Source organism: Electrona antarctica, assembly GCF_951216825.1.
Source record: "Electrona antarctica genome assembly, chromosome: 20".
Taxonomy (NCBI): domain Eukaryota; kingdom Metazoa; phylum Chordata; class Actinopteri; order Myctophiformes; family Myctophidae; genus Electrona; species Electrona antarctica.
In genome coordinates, this window is record NC_136801.1 from 38,940,953 (window position 1) to 38,959,043 (window position 18,091).

The following is an 18,091-nucleotide window of genomic DNA, read 5'->3' on the forward strand; positions in this document are numbered from 1 at the left end:
CCAAAATTAGCATTTTAAAACATAACGTGAGACGCCTCGGGGGGTTTAATAACTAAATGAGCCAATGTTAGGCCTATGGGTGAATGTGACATGCCCCCCCCCCCCATCCCACGCAAGCGATACTTCTTTATTTATTTGTTCATTTTAATAATTTTTATCCCACGATTTTGCAACCCATTTTACAACCCAGTGTAAATTATCTTCACGCAGATGGCAACGGATAGGCCACACCCTATGAAAGCCTGCAAGTGCCATCATAAGACAAGCCCTAACATGGAACCCACAGGGCAAGCAGAAAAGGGGTCGCCCTAGAAACACCTGGTGCAGAGACCTGGAGGCAGACATCAAGACCATGAAGACGACCTGGAACCAACTGGAGAGAACAGCTCAAGACAGAGATGCCTGGAGATCGCTTGTTGACGGCCTATGCCCCAGAAGGGGCAGTAGGCGTAAGTACTGTAAGTAAGTAAGTCAATTATCTAATGTAATCCTGGGACCTCTGCCAACCTGGGAAGGCAGCAGACTGACCTCATGCTTCCTTCTATGCATGAGGAGTCCAAGCTGCTTCTTTCCCCGGCCCGACGTAACACGTGGAAGGAACACGTTATTCCGACCAGTTCCTTTCCCCTCCATCAGGCGCCCCGGCTGGCCAGGGGGAGGTAGTTTAGAGACCAGGATTACTGCATGTTTTTGTGAGGGTATACCTACCCTAGGGGACACACAGAAGGGCCCTTTCGCCAACCCCACCTCGGGTATGGGCACTGATGTTGCGAAGGAGGGAACACGCCCAACAGCGTCCCCAGCGGGAATCGAACCCAGGACCTTCTAGCGGTGAGGCGACAGCACTATACCGACTATGCCACCGTGCCTGCTCGCAAGCGATACTTCTGTCTGTCAAATGAACAGTTTGGATCTGTGACCGTTTTGGACAAACGGCACAAAGCTTTCCAGCCAACGACGGCAACTTCGGTTTTTCGGTCAGGCTGTGATCAAGTACTTCAGGTGTGATTTTTCGGTTGAGTTGAGATCGAGTACTTAACCCATTTTGGGCGGGAACCCCTTTTGGTGTTAGCATTATGTTATGCTTTAGCTATTGAAAAATAGCAGATCTACAAGCTCATAGCGTGCGACTGACATAGAAACATAGCTTTTTCAGAAAACTGTAAAGCATAACATAATGCTAACAGCAAAAGGGGTTCCCGCCCAAAATGGGTTAATAATAGCCAAAGTATACCATAATGGTTATATTAGTTAGTGCTTACACAGAATGCTTTCCCGGTTTCAACAGGTTCGGCCTTAACCCATTTAGATGTCAAAATGGGTTAAGGTGTGATTTGTTTTTTTTGGCGGGTTGTGATGACGTACCTTGGCGAAGGTGTTGATCTGGTCCTGATTCCAGAGGATCTGCAGCATGCCGGCACACACCGGACAGCACGCCCCTAGAGACCACACAGAGGACAGCAAATGGTAAATATGGTCCATTTATATAGCACCTTTATCCAAGGCGCTTTACATAGATTGTGCATTACATTCACCTATCCATTCACACACAGATGCTATGGAAACTATGCAAGGCACCAACCAGCACATCGAGACCAATTCTAGGGTTCAGCGTCTTGCTCAAGGACACTTCGACACTAACTCTGGGGGAGCCTGGGTTCGAACTTGGAACCTTGCGGTTACCATCCAGTAACTCTACCTCTGAGCCACCTCCGCCCCATATCATCTGACATGTATACTTTTAGTCCATACATTTATTACCATAAAACCTTTGATTCTGTGAAAAATAAAACAATATTTAATCATATGATGTACTAAATCCCCTTTTGTTTAGCAGATTTATTTTATTCTTTCTTTCTTTTACAGAATCAAAGGTTTAATGGTCATGATTCACAAAATGAATGATTCACTGCCATGCCCTATTGATGATATGCACACGGCTGCCATCTTGCCAGCAAGGTGCTACCTAGGTGCAACCTCCCATAGACAGCCCATTCATCCAAACAGAACAGTCCTATCTATTGTATTAAATAATGTCAAACTCACCAACATTGCAGCTGTACGGAAAGCTTGAATTATCCTCTTTCTATCTGCCATGTGTTTGTTTCATAAAAATCCCCTGTAGACATGTTATGAGCTACTTCCTGGCAATTAGTTTGTTGTTTATTTTTTCTGTATTGTAAAGCGTGGGTTTCTTGAAAGACGCTATATAAATTCAAGTTGTTATTATTAATTCCTTGCAGATGAGTGCTGGAGTTTGGAAGTGCACGTTGACTATCACTCAACAGCCCATGTGTACCACCTGTTTTGAATTTGCATAATGCAGGAGGCAGCAGGAGGTTGCTTTACTGATAACGAGTGCTTCCAAACCCTGACACTTAGAAAAATAATCATCTGCAAGGAATTTCTTGACAGGAAGTAGCTGGTGGATTTTTATGAAACAAACACCTTTCAGATAGTAGTAAGACTATAATTCAAGCTTTTCGTACAGGCGCAATGTTGGCGAGTTTGACGTTATTTAATACAATTAAATAGGACTTTTCTGTTTGGATGAATGGGCTGTCTATGGGAAGTTGCACCTAGGTAGCACTCTATACATCATTTTTGAAATCTCTATGGAGAAATACGAATGGCCTAATTTTGAGTGTCACCACAAAATGGCCTCCACTGCCATGTCCTATGTACTGTATGTACATTTCATTGACATTTGAAAAACAGCCAATCTCACGGGTTAAAGTTCTCAGTCACCACGACTGATTTCAGTCATTTGGATTGCATAGAAGCCAGCAAAAATCGACAAGCTGCGAGGTGTTGTGAGCTTGTAGATCGGCTTTTTTCGGTCAGTAGTTATTTTACGATGAAAGAGTATTTGAAGTGATTCAAACTCGCAATAGAATACAAAGTTTAGAAACATGAAGCATCTTCCAGAAACAAGAATGGTCTCAGAAATGTGACGATTTATTCAGCTGGTCGGCCTAAAAACTATCATCATTTACATGTTCAGTCTTTTAGAGATTTTTATTTTGCTTCATGCCATGTCCGATCTGCAAGGCATCTATGCTCACCGGGGGGTGTGACTGGGACGCATCCCGCGGCGGAGAGGGGCGGGCAGCGGATGATGCTGCAGCCCGATTCGCCGGGCGGCACCGAGGCCACGCCCACGGCGTGACACGCCCCCTCGTAGTCGACGGCCACGCGGTCCGAGAAGGCCTCGCACACCGTGCCGTACGTCTCGCCGTTGTGGCCGCACACGGGACCCGGCTTCCTGCACTCCTCCTGGTGGACAGAGAGAGAAATACAATACGGTTCAGTTATTGGGTTCTGACGCCTCCTGGTGGACAGAGAGGGAAATACAATACGGTTCAGTTATTATCACGGAGCCGGCTTCCTGCACACCTCCTAGTGGGCAGAGAGAGAAATACAATACGGTTCAGTTATTGGGTTCGTACACACCTCCTAGTGGGCAGAGAGAGAAATACAATACGGTTCAGTTATTGGGTTCGTACACACCTCCTAGTGGGCAGAGAGAGAAATAAAAAACAACAGTGGTGGAAAAAGTTAACACTTTAATTGCACGGAACTATTTAATCCATTACATTCATGCGCCCAGTCGATTTATAAACACGGACGCCTTTTCCGGACGGACCGGCGGAAGTCGATCGACAACAACGGGAGACAAGAATAAATCTATCGAGACTAGCGACTGGACCGCGGAGCGCCGTCTAACACAGGATCTTTTTTCATAAAGACGGGATGATTTAGATCGCGAGTTATGAACGTTTTAAGATTTTCGTTTTCATCAGCTAAACAGAGGAGGGAGTTTTTCGATGACGTCTCACTCTTGCGCGTCACAGAGGAGAGCCCAGGAGGCGCGCCTGGGCTATACAGCCATGCGATCTGTTCTCGTATCAATAAACTTCGTCTTTTGGACAATACTTCGTCCTGGGCGTCGGCCGTTATTAATAGAAAGGACAAAGAACTTCGTCCAGGGCGTTCAGGGTGTTAGCTCACATTCTTTACCTAAGTAAAAGTACTTGAGTAAAAAAATGTACTTGAAGTACCCAAAGCAAAAGGTTCTCGTTATGCAGAATGTCCTGTTTTCCAAGTTTTCAAATGTGAAAATATGTCTAAAAATCTTTTGAAAACAGCCCACAATGCGTCTTAGTGTAGGTTTATATAGGGCTAAAGTGGTTAAAGGAGCATTCAGTGATTTGGGTGATTTGGAAAAACCCCCGGTTCGCCCCGGTAACAAGATGCCTGGAGCCTTAAAATAAGTTTGCATTATTTATTTATTTATGCTTTTTCTGGTATTTCAATATTACTTTCTTATTGCTAATTTCTCAAAGCAGACCAAGTACAGTATAAGCCGGCAGCGTTGGTGGTGAAAGCAAACAAACGCAGCAATTAAAACATTTTTTTTGTTTCTAATTTTGATCTGGTGTGTAGGCGACACTTTTTTCTTGACAACATAGGAGAATGTGAGATTACCATTATGCCTGCAATAATAAATACTTATTTTCCCAAGCAACTGGGAGCCACGGGAGAGGCCTAATAATAATTAAAAAAAATTAAATAACACCAGACTAAGAATTCAGATGACAATGACAAATATGACTAAAACTAAATTAAAATTAGCTGTCAAAATGAGCAGTCTATAGTCTATAGGCCTCTCTTCACCCTCGGTACAGAGGGTTGTTATTTGTCTGAGAGAGCCTCTCCCAAAACGGCTTGTGTCGATCTTGTGTCATCTGCTCTCCTATTGGCTATATCCTCTAGTGTCCACCAGCTTAATCCATTTTGAGTTCCTACTGTTTACAATGGGGAAGCTGCCGGGCAGCGCACGGCTTCCTCGTCTGGTCTGTTGTTGTGATCTTCAAGGGAAAAGGCCCGCTCTACTCAGACAGCTTTATATAGTTTCAGGCGTGTGCTGGGTGCAGATCCAAAATGAACATATAGAAAATGAATAAAATCCGCACTCTCAGTCGAGTAAGACCAAACGCGTTTCGGCGCGCAGGCCTTTGTCAGTGTCAAAATTGGACATTTTGACACTGACGAAGGCCTGTGCGCCGAAACACGTTTGTCTGTCTGTATGACTGCTGCTGCAGAGCACTATCATTAATAAACAAAGACTCTTACTCGACTGAGAGTGCGGATTTTATTCATTTTCTGTTGTTGTGATCGCCACGTTGGAATACTTTTCAACACCACGACAAGCGATTGGAACCGAGTTGGAACCGGAGTTGGAACCGGAGACCAATTGGGTCTCCATTGACCCGGTGAGCGCTGTTCAGAGGCGGGGGCAATTGGGCTCAAGAGGGTGGATTTTCATGACAATCAACTCAGCCGGGCGGCACACTGGCTGTTCAAAGGTAACTTTAAACATGGGCAGGGAAGCCTGCCCTGCAGGGAAGCCCGCTCATAGCGCGCCACCGAGTGGCGCACTACGAGCTTGTAGGTCTGCTATTTTTGAAAAATCGAAGAACGACTGACATAGAAACATAGCTTTTTCAGAAAACTGTCTCCTGTAGAAGACATTTTTAGAATCTGATCTACAAGCTCTTCGTGCCGCGCTATGAGCCAGTGGCGAAGCCAGAACTGATGTTTTGGGTGGACCACTGGGCCTGCATGCACGTGTGTCCTTGACATGAAAGAGTTTGAGCACCATTGATATACAGTAGCAACATACGATTTTTTTTACATTTTTTATTTTTCAGAACACTGTTGGGATTCAGAAGACATTTTGTAGAATGGGCCTCAGGTGTTACTGGGTTAACTGTAGACGTCTAGATGATTACAACACTCAACCTTCCGAGGCGTGTCAATTAGCCAAAGTGCTCTTCACAGCAGCAAACAACTCCTGCGAGAGGATTTGGGGCTGCGCTTCTTTCTTTGTTTGGCAGCTTTGCAGCTCCAGAGAGACCTTATAAGCACATGGATTGTATTGGTAGCCACGGGCAGACAGAGAGAGAGAGAGAGAGATTAAAATGGAAACACAGGTCTCCACCAGGAGGATAGGACTGTGTGAGATGTTTGGCAAAATGTTTAGGAGTAATAAAACAAAGAATTTGTTTGGTTTGTGCAACAATTTTCTTCATTTTGTTGAGGAAATGCAGAGCCAGATCACTCATAGCATCTCTGAGGATAGAATTCTGGATGAGCGGGAAACGGGCCACTCCTGAAAACTCATCGGTACACTCATGTGTACCGATTTGCGTGAGATTTGGATGAAATCTGTGTGACTAACATGAGCAATGTGTTTTGCAGAAATCGGCCTCATGGTAGCGCTATAACAGGCAGATGTGGAGGGATGCAGGGACAATGTTTTTCCATGGCCTCTAGTGCGCATACATAAGTTGTATACAGATCGATGCAGTTATAGAAATTGGCCTGTTATAGCGCCACCATGAGGCTGATTTGGAACAAAATTAGTGGCATGTCCTCCTCGTCCTAGTGGAAATGTGCGTGTATAATTTCACGGAAATTGCACACTGTGTTTGTGATTTGTGGCATTTTGTTCGAAACGGACCAATCATGTGAGCTTTGGAAGCCAATCAGGATGGAAGATGGGAAATGGTGCAGATCCGTGTTGACTATGGAGATAGTGTATACCGAATTGTGTGATGTATGGATAAAATGTGTACGAGTAATCTACAGAAATGTGTTTTGCCCAAATCAGCCTCATGGTGGCGCTATAACAGGCCATTGAAGAATATTTGGGGCAGAGGTTCGTCGTTGGCGTGTGTAAAGTTTGGCAAGGATCGGGCCAACGGTGGCGGAGATTAGCTGGTAACGGACGGACGGAAGGAAGGAAGGAAGGAAGGAAGGAAGGAAGGAAGGAAGGACGGACGCACACACACACACGGACGGACGGAGTGCAAAACATACTCTCTCCCCATGCCTTCGGCCTGGTGGAGACAAAACCCTCTTATGTACAGGAAATGAAAAGAAGAAAAAAGAATCGCTCCAATATAGCTATTATTTAGTTAATTTGTTCAATATAACCACCCCCAACGCAAGCGCGCGCGTGTTACTTAGACCCACTACCCACCTGGCACTGGCCCATGTAGGCCAGGGTCTTATAGACCCACTACCACCTGGCACTGGCCCATGTATAGCCAGGGTCTTATAGACCCACTACCCACCTGGCACTGGCCCATGTAGGCCAGGGTCTTAGAACCCACTACCCACCTGGCAATGGCCCATGTATAGCCAGGGTCTTAGACCCACTACCCACCTGGCCCATGTATAGCCAGGGTCTTAGAACCCACTACCCACCTGGCACTGGCCCATGTAGGCCAGGGTCTTATAGACCCACTACCCACCTGGCACTGACCCATGTAGGCCAGGGTCTTAGACCCACCACCCACCTGGCACTGGCCCATGTAGGCCAGGGTCTTAGAACCCACTACCCACCTGGCACTGACCCATGTAGGCCAGGGTCTTAGAACCCACTACCCACCTGGCACTGGCCCATGTATAGCCAGGGTCTTAGACCCACTACCCACCTGGCCCATGTATAGCCAGGGTCTTAGAACCCACTACCCACCTGGCACTGGCCCATGTAGGCCAGGGTCTTATAGACCCACTACCCACCTGGCACTGACCCATGTAGGCCAGGGTCTTAGACCCACCACCCACCTGGCACTGGCCCATGTAGGCCAGGGTCTTAGAACCCACTACCCACCTGGCACTGGCCCATGTAGGCCAGGGTCTTAGACCCACCCCCCACCTGGCACTGGCCCATGTAGGCCAGGGTCTTAGAACCCACTACCCACCTGGCACTGGCCCATGTATAGCCAGGGTCTTAGAACCCACCACCCACCTGGCACTGGCCCATGTAGGCCAGGGTCTTAGAACCCACTACCCACCACTGGCCCATGTATAGCCAGGGTCTTAGACCCACTACCCTCCACTGGCCCATGTATAGCCAGGGTCTTAGAACCCACCACCCACCTGGCACTGGCCCATGTAGGCCAGGGTCTTCCCCGTCTGGTAGAGCTGGCAGGGGTTGCCGTGCACCGCACCCTCCGTGTCGCAGGCCGGGTCCAGCAGGGTCTTGTCGCAGACGTTGGGCCGACCCACGCACTCGTACTGATGACACGGGTAGTCCGACGAGTCGCTCAGACACACTCGCCGCTTCGGGATACACCTGCACGGGGAATACACACATAACAGGGCGGTGGTTTAATTCAACCCCCGTTCATATCCAAGGTCCATTGTTTATTCGGCATTTGAGCCACATATACGGACGCAGGGCCGCTTTTTGGGTAGTGCGAATGGTGCCGCCGCACAGGGCCTCGCGCTAGGTAGTGTTTTTTTTCCCTTTTTTTTATTTTTATTTTTTTTAGAAACAATAACCGCATCGCAGCCCGTTCCGTCGCAGTTGATTTTTCACCTATTTAAGCTGCGGTCGGTTTGGAGCCGCATGGACCAACGACCTCTCTCTCTCCCTCTCTCTCTTTCAGTCTCTCTGTCAGTCCAGTCAGTCAGTGTCATGATTTCACAATTTTCTAATTGCATTTTTAATTTTGATCGATCACAAACTGTCTGCAGGCAATCAAGCAAATGTGATACTTCATATTTATAACAAATAGGAAAGTGAAGGCAAAAGTAAGTATTAATTAATTCATTCATTCAAAAATTGTTCCCCCAAAACATATCGCACAGGGCCTCGCATTTCTCCCAGACGCCTCTGTACGGACGGACCACCATTTGATGAGATCATTTAGCCTCTCAAGACCCAAAACGTTGAATGTTTTGTTGCCGCTGCGTAAGATTTTGTCCACAATTCCATGCTGTATTGATGTTGGTAAACCATTAGGAGAGATAACAGGCAAGCGTTGATAAAAAATGACAATTCTTCTACATTCTCTAATTGCGTAGACTTCTTGTACATTAAGTAATGCAGATGGCAGTTTAACAATAATTCATCTCTTGAGAGTGTACAATGACACCAAATGGACCCGTAAGGGTATAGCATTAGGAGAGATAACAGGTAAGCGTTGATAAAAAATGACAATTCTTCTACATTCTTTAATTGCGTAGACTTCTTGTACATTAAGTAATGCAGATGGCAGTTTAACAATAATTCATCTCTTGAGAGTGTACAATGACACCAAATGGACCCGTAAGGGTATAGCATTAGGAGAGATAACAGGTAAGCGTTGATAAAAAATGACAATTCTTCTACATTCTTTAATTGCGTAGACTTCTTGTACATTAAGTAATGCAGATGGCAGTTTAACAATAATTCATCGCTTGAGAGTGGACACCAAATGGACTCGCAAGGTTACCAACTCTCCATCATTTAGCTGGGGACCACCTGGGACACCCTCAAGCACCACTGATGGTCCCCGGACCACTGGCCGAGAACCACTGACATACATGGGGGACAGCGACAGTTCAATCGAGCGATTACAACAATCGACGATCAATTATTTAATAAAACACTGTTAATAAATCCCCATTTCGTTCAGGAAAATTCTTCAAAAATAACACCTTTTTGTGCATTACACCGAGAAACTCGTTGATTGATCAACTGATCAACAATATTGTAAAACTTTATCAATATTATGTAAAGATATCTTTTTGTTAAAAAAAACAAAAAAACTTCTATTTTCACTATTTACCGTACGAAGAAGCACGACGCTTAAATGCGTTAAGAAATTGTCCCAGTGTGTTTTTGTTCTTCTTTTCCAGCAAATTGAACCCCGTGTATACAGTATGACATTACTGCCGAATCATTTTCCAAAGCATACAGAGGTATATTTGATTTCCCCAGGGGTGACAATAATTCTGTATTTTCGGGTGAGTGACTTTTCACATATAACCAGCCAGCTTGGTATATACTGTGCAAACACTAGCAAGGACTCGTATCATTAAAATGCCACAGCTTCAAACACTTTTCTCCATGTGTGCCTGTTTGCATGGCCTGCCTGCCTCTATCCTCCCTCCCGTTTCTGAACACCGCAAAATGGACATTGCACGGAAAATAATGATTCCAGCCACACTTCTTCACACCTTTGTGATCCTGAGAAGTGCAGCACTCTGCAGTGCTGACAGGGGAGATGTCACAACAAAGCCTTGTTTGCCGCCTAATCCTGGTTTTACAATTTAGATCCCTAACGACATTTAGACCTGAGGACGATTCTACAAATGCTTAATCTTGACAGTTTTCTGAAAAACCCATACTAGCCGTTTTCATGTCAAGGACCCCAAAAAATATATATGTATTAGAATTTCGCCGCCGACCCCCATCTGAAAATATGTTGTTCCAGGGACCCCCCAGAAGCAAACATTTGAGTTAAAAATGAATATATATTCCAAATTTGCACCACATTTTCACGATATTTAAAAAATAGCAGACCAATACAAGCTCGTAGCGCGGCACTCGGTGCCGCGCTACGAGCTATTTTTCAATAGCTAAAGTATAACATAATCCTTAAAACACCAAAAGGGGTTCCCGCCCAAAATGGGTTATCACATGCTTACACTGAGTGACTTTCAAAATGTGTAAGATAATATCAGAGTAAGTAGCGTCAACTGTAGGCAACCAACGGATAAGTTCATGATGGGGGCGGGGCAGTGGCATGCACAGATAGACACTAGGGGGTGCTAGAGCACCACCTGTCCTTGCCCTCTGGACAACAATGTGCCATATTAAAAAACAAAACAAAAAACAAAACAAAATTTTTATTTTTGATACAAAAAAAAAAGCTTCTAATATATTATTTATGCCCCAAAATCTATAAATCTCACACTATTAAGGCAACCGGCCGGTTCACAAGGTGCCCTTGTTTCACTTGAGCACCTGCCCCTCTAAATATCTGTGCACGCCACTGGGGCGGGGAGTGGTGAAAGTAAATAAGTATACATTTACCCAAGTACTGTACTTACTACTTAACCCATTTAGACCTGAGGACGATTCTACAAAATGTCTTCTAAATCCTGAGAGTTTTCTGAAAAACCCATGTTTCTGTGTCAGTGGTTCTCAAACATTTTCATGTCGAGGACCGCCAAGAATATCTGTAATTGGCCGCCGACCCCCATCTGAAAATATGTTGTTCCATGGGCCGCTCTGAAAGAATATATATTCAAAGATTTGCACCACATTTTCATGATTTTTCAAAAAATAACTAAAGAATTAAACATTAAAACACCAAAAGGGTCCGTCCTGAATGGGTTAAGTTTAATTTGGAGGTATTCTTTATACTTTACTAGAGTATTTCCAATTTTCAGTAGTCTACTTTTACTTCTACTCCACTACATCTCATTATTATTAAGTACTTTACTAGGTGTGCAGTTGTGCACCTGCACTTCAGCCCTATTATGCATTTCGGCCATTTGAAAATATAGACAAATCGCATTGGCATTTAAAGCCTACGATGTCGTCGAGGAGGCTAGGGCAATTGCTACGGCAAGCTGTCTAAAGTAATGGGGAGTGTCGAGTGTGATAGAGAGAGGTGAACGGGAGAGTGCAGGCGAGGTGGGGTGACTGGGGGACAGATGGAGGGAAGTGTCGGGAGTGATTTGTGTGACAGAAGGGTACCAGAAACACCGGACATAAGACGGTAGTGAGACCAGCATGCAGCCATGCCGTGCGGCTCGGAATCTGACGAAAAGATTGAGGCCCCGAACCGAAGTTGTCAGAATTCAGGACGCTATGCGGTTCTCATTAGTGTGACGAGGCAGGACAGGATCAGAAATTGCGAAGTAAAGGATTACATGTAACGCCGTTACGTAATCAGAGTAAAAAAAAAAGAGTACATTTTAAAATGTGTAATCTGGATTACAGTAACGGGCGTATAGTAACAGGGGTTACTATACGCCTGTTACTGTTTCACTTCGCAATAATAATCGTGAAATAATATATAATAAAAGATTTGTGCCACATTTTCACGATTGTTTTAAAAAAATAGCTAAAGTAATACAATTATACTTAAAACACCAAAAGGGGTTCCCGTCCTGAATGGGTTAAAAACAAGACTTGTCAGGCAGCACTGACAAGTGCTGGTTGACAAGTTAACTTGCAGAGAAGACGCAACGTGTCTATGATTCACATTTACTGTGAGCCTTCAGAGCTAATAATCTAATAATAAGCTCACAAACTGACATCGAGTGTTACGATAACAAACTGTTACGTGACTGAATACCGGTTTTCAGCAAGTGGAAAGAGTGTAGGTTGATATGAGTGTTGACAGATGTGCGTGCGTGCGTGCATGCGTGCGTGCGTGCGTGCGTGCGTGCGTGCGTGCGTGCGTGCGTGCGTGCGTGCGGTCGGTCGGTCGGTCGTGCGTGCCTGCGTGCGTGCCTGCGTGTGTGCAGTGTTGGGATTTTCTGGCGATCAGGTGTTTCAGAGGGAATATTTGTGTCAGAACGATGCTTGCTTGTGCTTGCGGATAAACTGGAGGTCATCCGGTTGGAGACATGCTCGTCAGAGCTGCGTTCTACTCGGTACTGCAGGTCGATGAGGGGCGCCAGGTCGGAGCTCCGACACAGGAGCAACAAGGCCATATTGGATTGCCTTTGTTTGGCTGCTATGAACACCACAATCCATTTGAGAAACAAACTGCAGGCCTGCTGAGGCCAATTACTATGGAGCACGACTTGAGAAAAAATTCCACTTTCTTTCGCTACGTTTTCAGAAAAATGCACATAAAGTGCACAAAGACCCGCACACCGTCTGCACTTGCAATACGAACTTTATTTATAGGCAACGTTTTGGTCAAAGACCTTCTTCAGGCATCTGGTGTGTGAAGAAGTTTGTGTATTGTCTGTATTTTCTGTAACAATGTATTTTCTGAATACATTGAGCCCTGCCCATACGCACCCGCCTCAGAGCATACAGGTGTGCATAAGACTTTGTTGCCTTTCGTTTAAATATATATATAGGCGATTTTCTTTTTTTTACAGAATAGTTTTTTAAACAAACAAACAAGCCGATCTATAACCCTGCGGCACCCTGTGGCACAAAGCAATGTGTTGTGAGTTTGTAGATCTGCTATTTTCACTAGTTTGGGTCCCGTGGCAAACTCAAATGTGTGTGTGTGTGTGTGTGTGTGTGTGTGTGCGTGCACGTGCGTGTGTGTGTGTGTGTATGTGTGTGTGTGTGTGTGTGTGTGTGTGTGTGTGTGTGCGCGTGCACGTGCGTGTGTGTGTGTGTGTGTGTGTGTGTGTGTGTGTGTGTGCACGTGTGTGTGTGTGCGTGCATGCGCGTGTGTGCGTGCACGTGCGTGTGCGCATGCACATGCGTGTGTCAGATGGAGGCTCCCCAGATGGAGGCGGTGTTGTGAACTTGTGAACTCAATACCGCCCCCACCTGGTGGAGTCAGGGTACTGACTACTAAATGTCTTCAAATGGTGGTCCATGGCTTAAATGACAAATAAATAATGGGCCTTGAAATGAAAAGGGTTGAAACCTTTCATGGCAAGCTGTCCTTATAAGTTCTCACTCATTGAGATGCACGTTAAATGACAGGGATTTCTCCATATAAAATAATCAATCATTTCAGTATATAGCAAGACCATCAAAATGTCTGGTCAAACAAGGCCTGCAGTAGGCTCTGCACTGCGCAAATGTGCATGACATTATTTCAATAAACTAGAAATATGATGGAAATGAGGGAGAATTTAGTATCCAACTCAATGAATCAACTTTAACGTCCGATAGGAGTTTTCATGTAATGCACGGTAAGACTATGGTGATTAGTGTTATTGCCATCACCTGGGTGGGTCAATCGTGTGACTTTCCAGAACGTTAAGTTGTGACATGCAAAATAACACTGACAGCCAAGAAGTTACGAAAGCTCGCCATCCTTATAGCAACGGTTGCTATAACTATTTGGATTGGCATTGGACAATCGCTTTAATTGGAGTGGGATTTAGCGAAGGGATACTTGTATGGATATATCTTATTAAATGGATATTTCATGTTGAATTATTATTATTGCCTGTAATTAGTGTGTGTAACGAGCATGATACAGTAAGTGGTTCAGTCATTACTGTAAGATGAATCCCTCAGGCTGAAGCATGACCTATGCTTTGAATTCAGTATTTTTTTTCTTTAAACCATTTAAGCCTGACGTTGAAATGAAAAAAATGTCTTCTAAAATTTAGAAGACATTTTTTTCATTTCAACGTCAGGCTTAAATGGTTTAAAGAAAATGTTCATGATTTAGAATCTAAATCATGAACATTTTCTGAAAAACCTCATGTTTCCTCATGTATCAGTGGTGCTCAATATTTCCTGTCAAGCACCCCCAAAAATATATGTAATTGGCCACCGACCCCCATCTGAAAATGTGTTGTTCCAGGGACCCCCCAGAAGCAAAGATTTGAGTTAAAAACTTCACTCTGAAAGAATATATATTCCAAATTTGCGCCACATTTTCACGATTTTTCAAAAATAGCAGACCTACAAGCTCGTAGCGCGGCACTCGGTGCCGCGCTATGAGCTTGTAGATCTGCTATTTTTCAATAGCTAAAGTATAACATAATGCTCACAACACCAAAAGGGGTTCCCGCCCAGAATGGGTTAATCCAATAATGACTCACTGTACATTTCGCCTCGCATGTCTAATCTCAAGAATTATCTTGACACGGCTATAAGCATGTGCAAACATCCTTTTCACACGCACAACATAATGTCTCAGAACTCTATTAAGCCAGTGGGTTCGACGACACTGCTTAGCCGAGTTATTATGACAGCATCAAACTCTGTTGTTTGGGGGCGCGGTGGAACAGTGGATAGCGCTGTCGCCTCAGGGTTAGGGTTTGATTCCCGCCGGGAGCGTGCCCATACCCTATAGGTGGGGTTGGCGAAAGGGCCTTTCTGTGTGGAGTTTGCATGTTCTCCCCGTGTCCACTAGGGTAGGTACCCTCACATGTTCTCCCCGTGTCCCCTAGGGTAGGTACCCTCACATGTTCTCCCCGTGTCCCCTAGGGTATAGAGCGTCGCAGTCCCGCTCTCTACCAGGTCCCAGGAAATGATTCTCCGTTCATTTTCCTCATAGACATTTCAGAAAGTATTTATTTAAAGACGTTTACGCCGCGGACAAAGCCAACTCAAGTCGTGACAAATCATGACAACAAACACAATTTTTCGGGCCAAACAAAGAATTAGAAAGTAGAAAAAAACGGCAGGTTACAACTTTTTTGTTGTTTTTCTTCTATGTAATTATTTGTTTGGTCCAAAATATTGTGTGTGTTGTCATGATTTGTCACGACTCGAGTTGGCTTCGTACGACGCTTAAAAGGTCTTTAAATAAATACTTTTTGAAATGTCTATGGGAAAAATGTAGAGCTGGGACTCGATTAAAAATTTTAATCTAATTAATCAGAGGCTTTGTAGTTAATTAATCTCGATTAATCGCATTTTAATCGCATATCATTATTTGACCCGAGAACAGTGAGAAAGCTATTTTTTTAAATGGATTTTGGTATACTAGTGAATCAATGAATAGTGAATACATAAGTTTAAGCAATAAAACATTGTTTTTGTAGTAATAATAGGGGTAATAAATTATAATAATATCTCAAATTTAATAATTTATATAAAGCTTTTCTGAGTACAAAAAAATGCTTTACAAGGGGGACATGATAAATCAAAAACAACTTTATTAGAGGAAAAACACTAAGGAATTAAATAGATGAAATAGCTGGGGAAAGCAATATTGAAGGTTTGGATGGTGGGGGCATGTCTCTGAGTGTTTGGGGAATGCATTCCACAGGGTTGGGGGGGGGGGCTTGGTGCAGCAAAGTGACATGACCATAACAAAGCACCTCTGTGTTTCTTCCGTGGACATACAGTAACAGCCATTAACAGATTTTACATTTTATTTGGCCATAACCGTTTAGTTAGAAACCATGTCATCTGGTCGGGTCCTTGAATTACTACTGGTAGTTGGAATGACGTTAGCTCTGATCCATAGTGTTAGAAGGAGGAAAGTAGGCTTTCACATATTTTTTTGTGCTAAAAACGAGGGGCTGCACAGCCTGCACTTCCGTGGGTGTGAGGGGAAAGGATCAAATGAAGTACCATAGAACTCCTCCTGAGTCCTAACTACGCTAAGGACCAGAGCTACTGTTGTTGACGTTAGCTTCCAGGCTAGGCTCGGTGCAACATGTTTCGCATCGAGCCGATACTGGAGGCTTGACGAGGTGCGGTCTTCGGTGATATGCGAATTCTTTATTGAATAATTGCACACAACTGTGCTGTAATCCACGCTATCATCGGATAGCCTTTTAAATCCTATTTCCAATCCACGGGGACAAGCAAAGTGATCTCAGCGGCTTCCCCCGGTCTGGTGAACTGTCTGGTGGTGTTATTGTTCCCCCAATGCTGCTGGGGCATACCATTCTAAAGGGGGGTGGTTTCCACTCCCTGTAACAACGGACACTTCACTCGGTGAACTGGGTGGTGCGCCGGTCCATCTGAAAACTGTCCAGTGACAACGTTCCGCGGTGAAAAAAATAGTGCGATTAAAATGCGTTAATTTTTTTAACGCGTTAATTTTTCTGTAGTTAATTAATCTCAATTAACGCGTTAAAGTCCCGGCCCTAGAAAAATGCATTGTGATTCATTTCCTGGGCCATGGTAGGGGGCGGGACTGTGACGCTCTATATCCTCATATGTTCTCCCCGTGTCCCCTAGGGTAGGTACCCTCACATGTTCTCCCCGTGTCCGTGTCCCCTAGGGTAGGTACCCTCACATGTTCTCCCCGTGTCCCCTAGGTAGGTACCCTCACATGTTCTCCCCGTGTCCTCTAGGGTAGGTACCCTCACATGTTCTCCCCGTGTCCCCTAGGGTAGGTACCCTCACATGTTCTCCCTGTGTCCCCTAGGGTAGGTACCCTCACATGTTCTCCCCGTGTCCCCTAGGGTAGGTACCCTCACATGTTCTCCCCGTGTCCCCTAGGGTAGGTACCCTCACATGTTCTCCCCGTGTCCCCTAGGGTAGGTACCCTCACATGTTCTCCCCATGTCCCCTAGGGTAGCTATACCCTCACATGTTCTCCCCGTGTCCCCTAGGGTAGGTACTCTCACAAGTTCTCCCCGTGTCCCCTAGGGTGGGTAACCTCACAAAGAACATGCAGTAATCCTGGTCTCTATACTGCCTCCCCCTGGCCAGCTGGGGCGCCTGATGGAGGGGAAAGGAACTGGTTGGAATAACGTGTTCATTCCTTCCATGCGCTACAGTACTGTGTGTCCAACCGGGGAAACTTCCCCCGGGCCCCCTGTCAGGTGATAAGAAGCGGCTTGGACTCCTCATGCATTGAAATAAGATTGGTAAGCCAATAGGATCCACCGCTTTTTTGTGCGGCAATCCGCCCCACTAGACCAGAAATCACTTTACTCTCTTGCAAGTAAAAGTCCTATAATAAAAAATCACCTGAGTGAAAGTACAAAACCTTTGGCATCAAAATATACTTAAAGTACCAAAAGTACTCATTGTGCAGAATGTCCCATTTCAAGCTATCAAATGCATGAAATCCTTTGAAGATAGCAGATCTACAAGCTCACAATGTGTCGCATCGGGATGCATTGTGAGCTTCTAGATTGGCTATTTTCAATAGCCGATCACCAGGTTAACACCAGGAAACGCCCGGGGCTATTTAGGACCATTAAATCAGGGCGCCCAACAATTTGCAGCTACGGAGCACATTTCAAGGTGCACCAGGCGCCATCTTGAATTTAGCTGAAGTAGCTAGATGTAGCCAAAACACTCCCGAGGCCATCGACAACAACGGGAGGTACGATTAATTCTAACGCGACTAGCGACGGGACCGTCAGTTATTCACGTTTTAAGATTTTCGGTCTCATCCACTAAAATGAGGGGGGAACATTTTGGATGACGTCCCAACCGAAATGACATCGAATGTTGCCCAACAGGCGCTATCCCAGCCCGTGGAGCGATGCGCTCTGTTATGATATCAATAAAGTTCCGTCCTTTCATTAATCTCCGTCCTGAGCGGATTTGATAGGACGGAGAACTTCGTTTGATAATACATCTACAAAGTAACTAGTAACTAAAGATTTCAAATACATTTCAAGTACAATATTTGGCACTTGAGATGTAGTGGAGTAAAAGACT

General features: G+C 44.9%; 1 protein-coding gene across 1 annotated transcript in view; it reads right to left on the minus strand.

The window, feature by feature from the left end:
- The window catches only part of reck (reversion-inducing-cysteine-rich protein with kazal motifs), a 223,380-nt gene that overhangs the window by 90,302 nt on the left and 114,987 nt on the right, over positions 1-18,091 (minus strand). Inside the window, exons 17-19 of the mRNA XM_079489964.1 lie at positions 7,954-8,149; positions 3,066-3,276; positions 1,366-1,439 (exon numbers count right to left, since the gene is read on the minus strand). Of these exons, the coding sequence (XP_079346090.1) occupies positions 1,366-1,439; positions 3,066-3,276; positions 7,954-8,149 (481 nt within the window). The remainder of the gene's footprint in view (positions 1-1,365; positions 1,440-3,065; positions 3,277-7,953; positions 8,150-18,091) is intronic.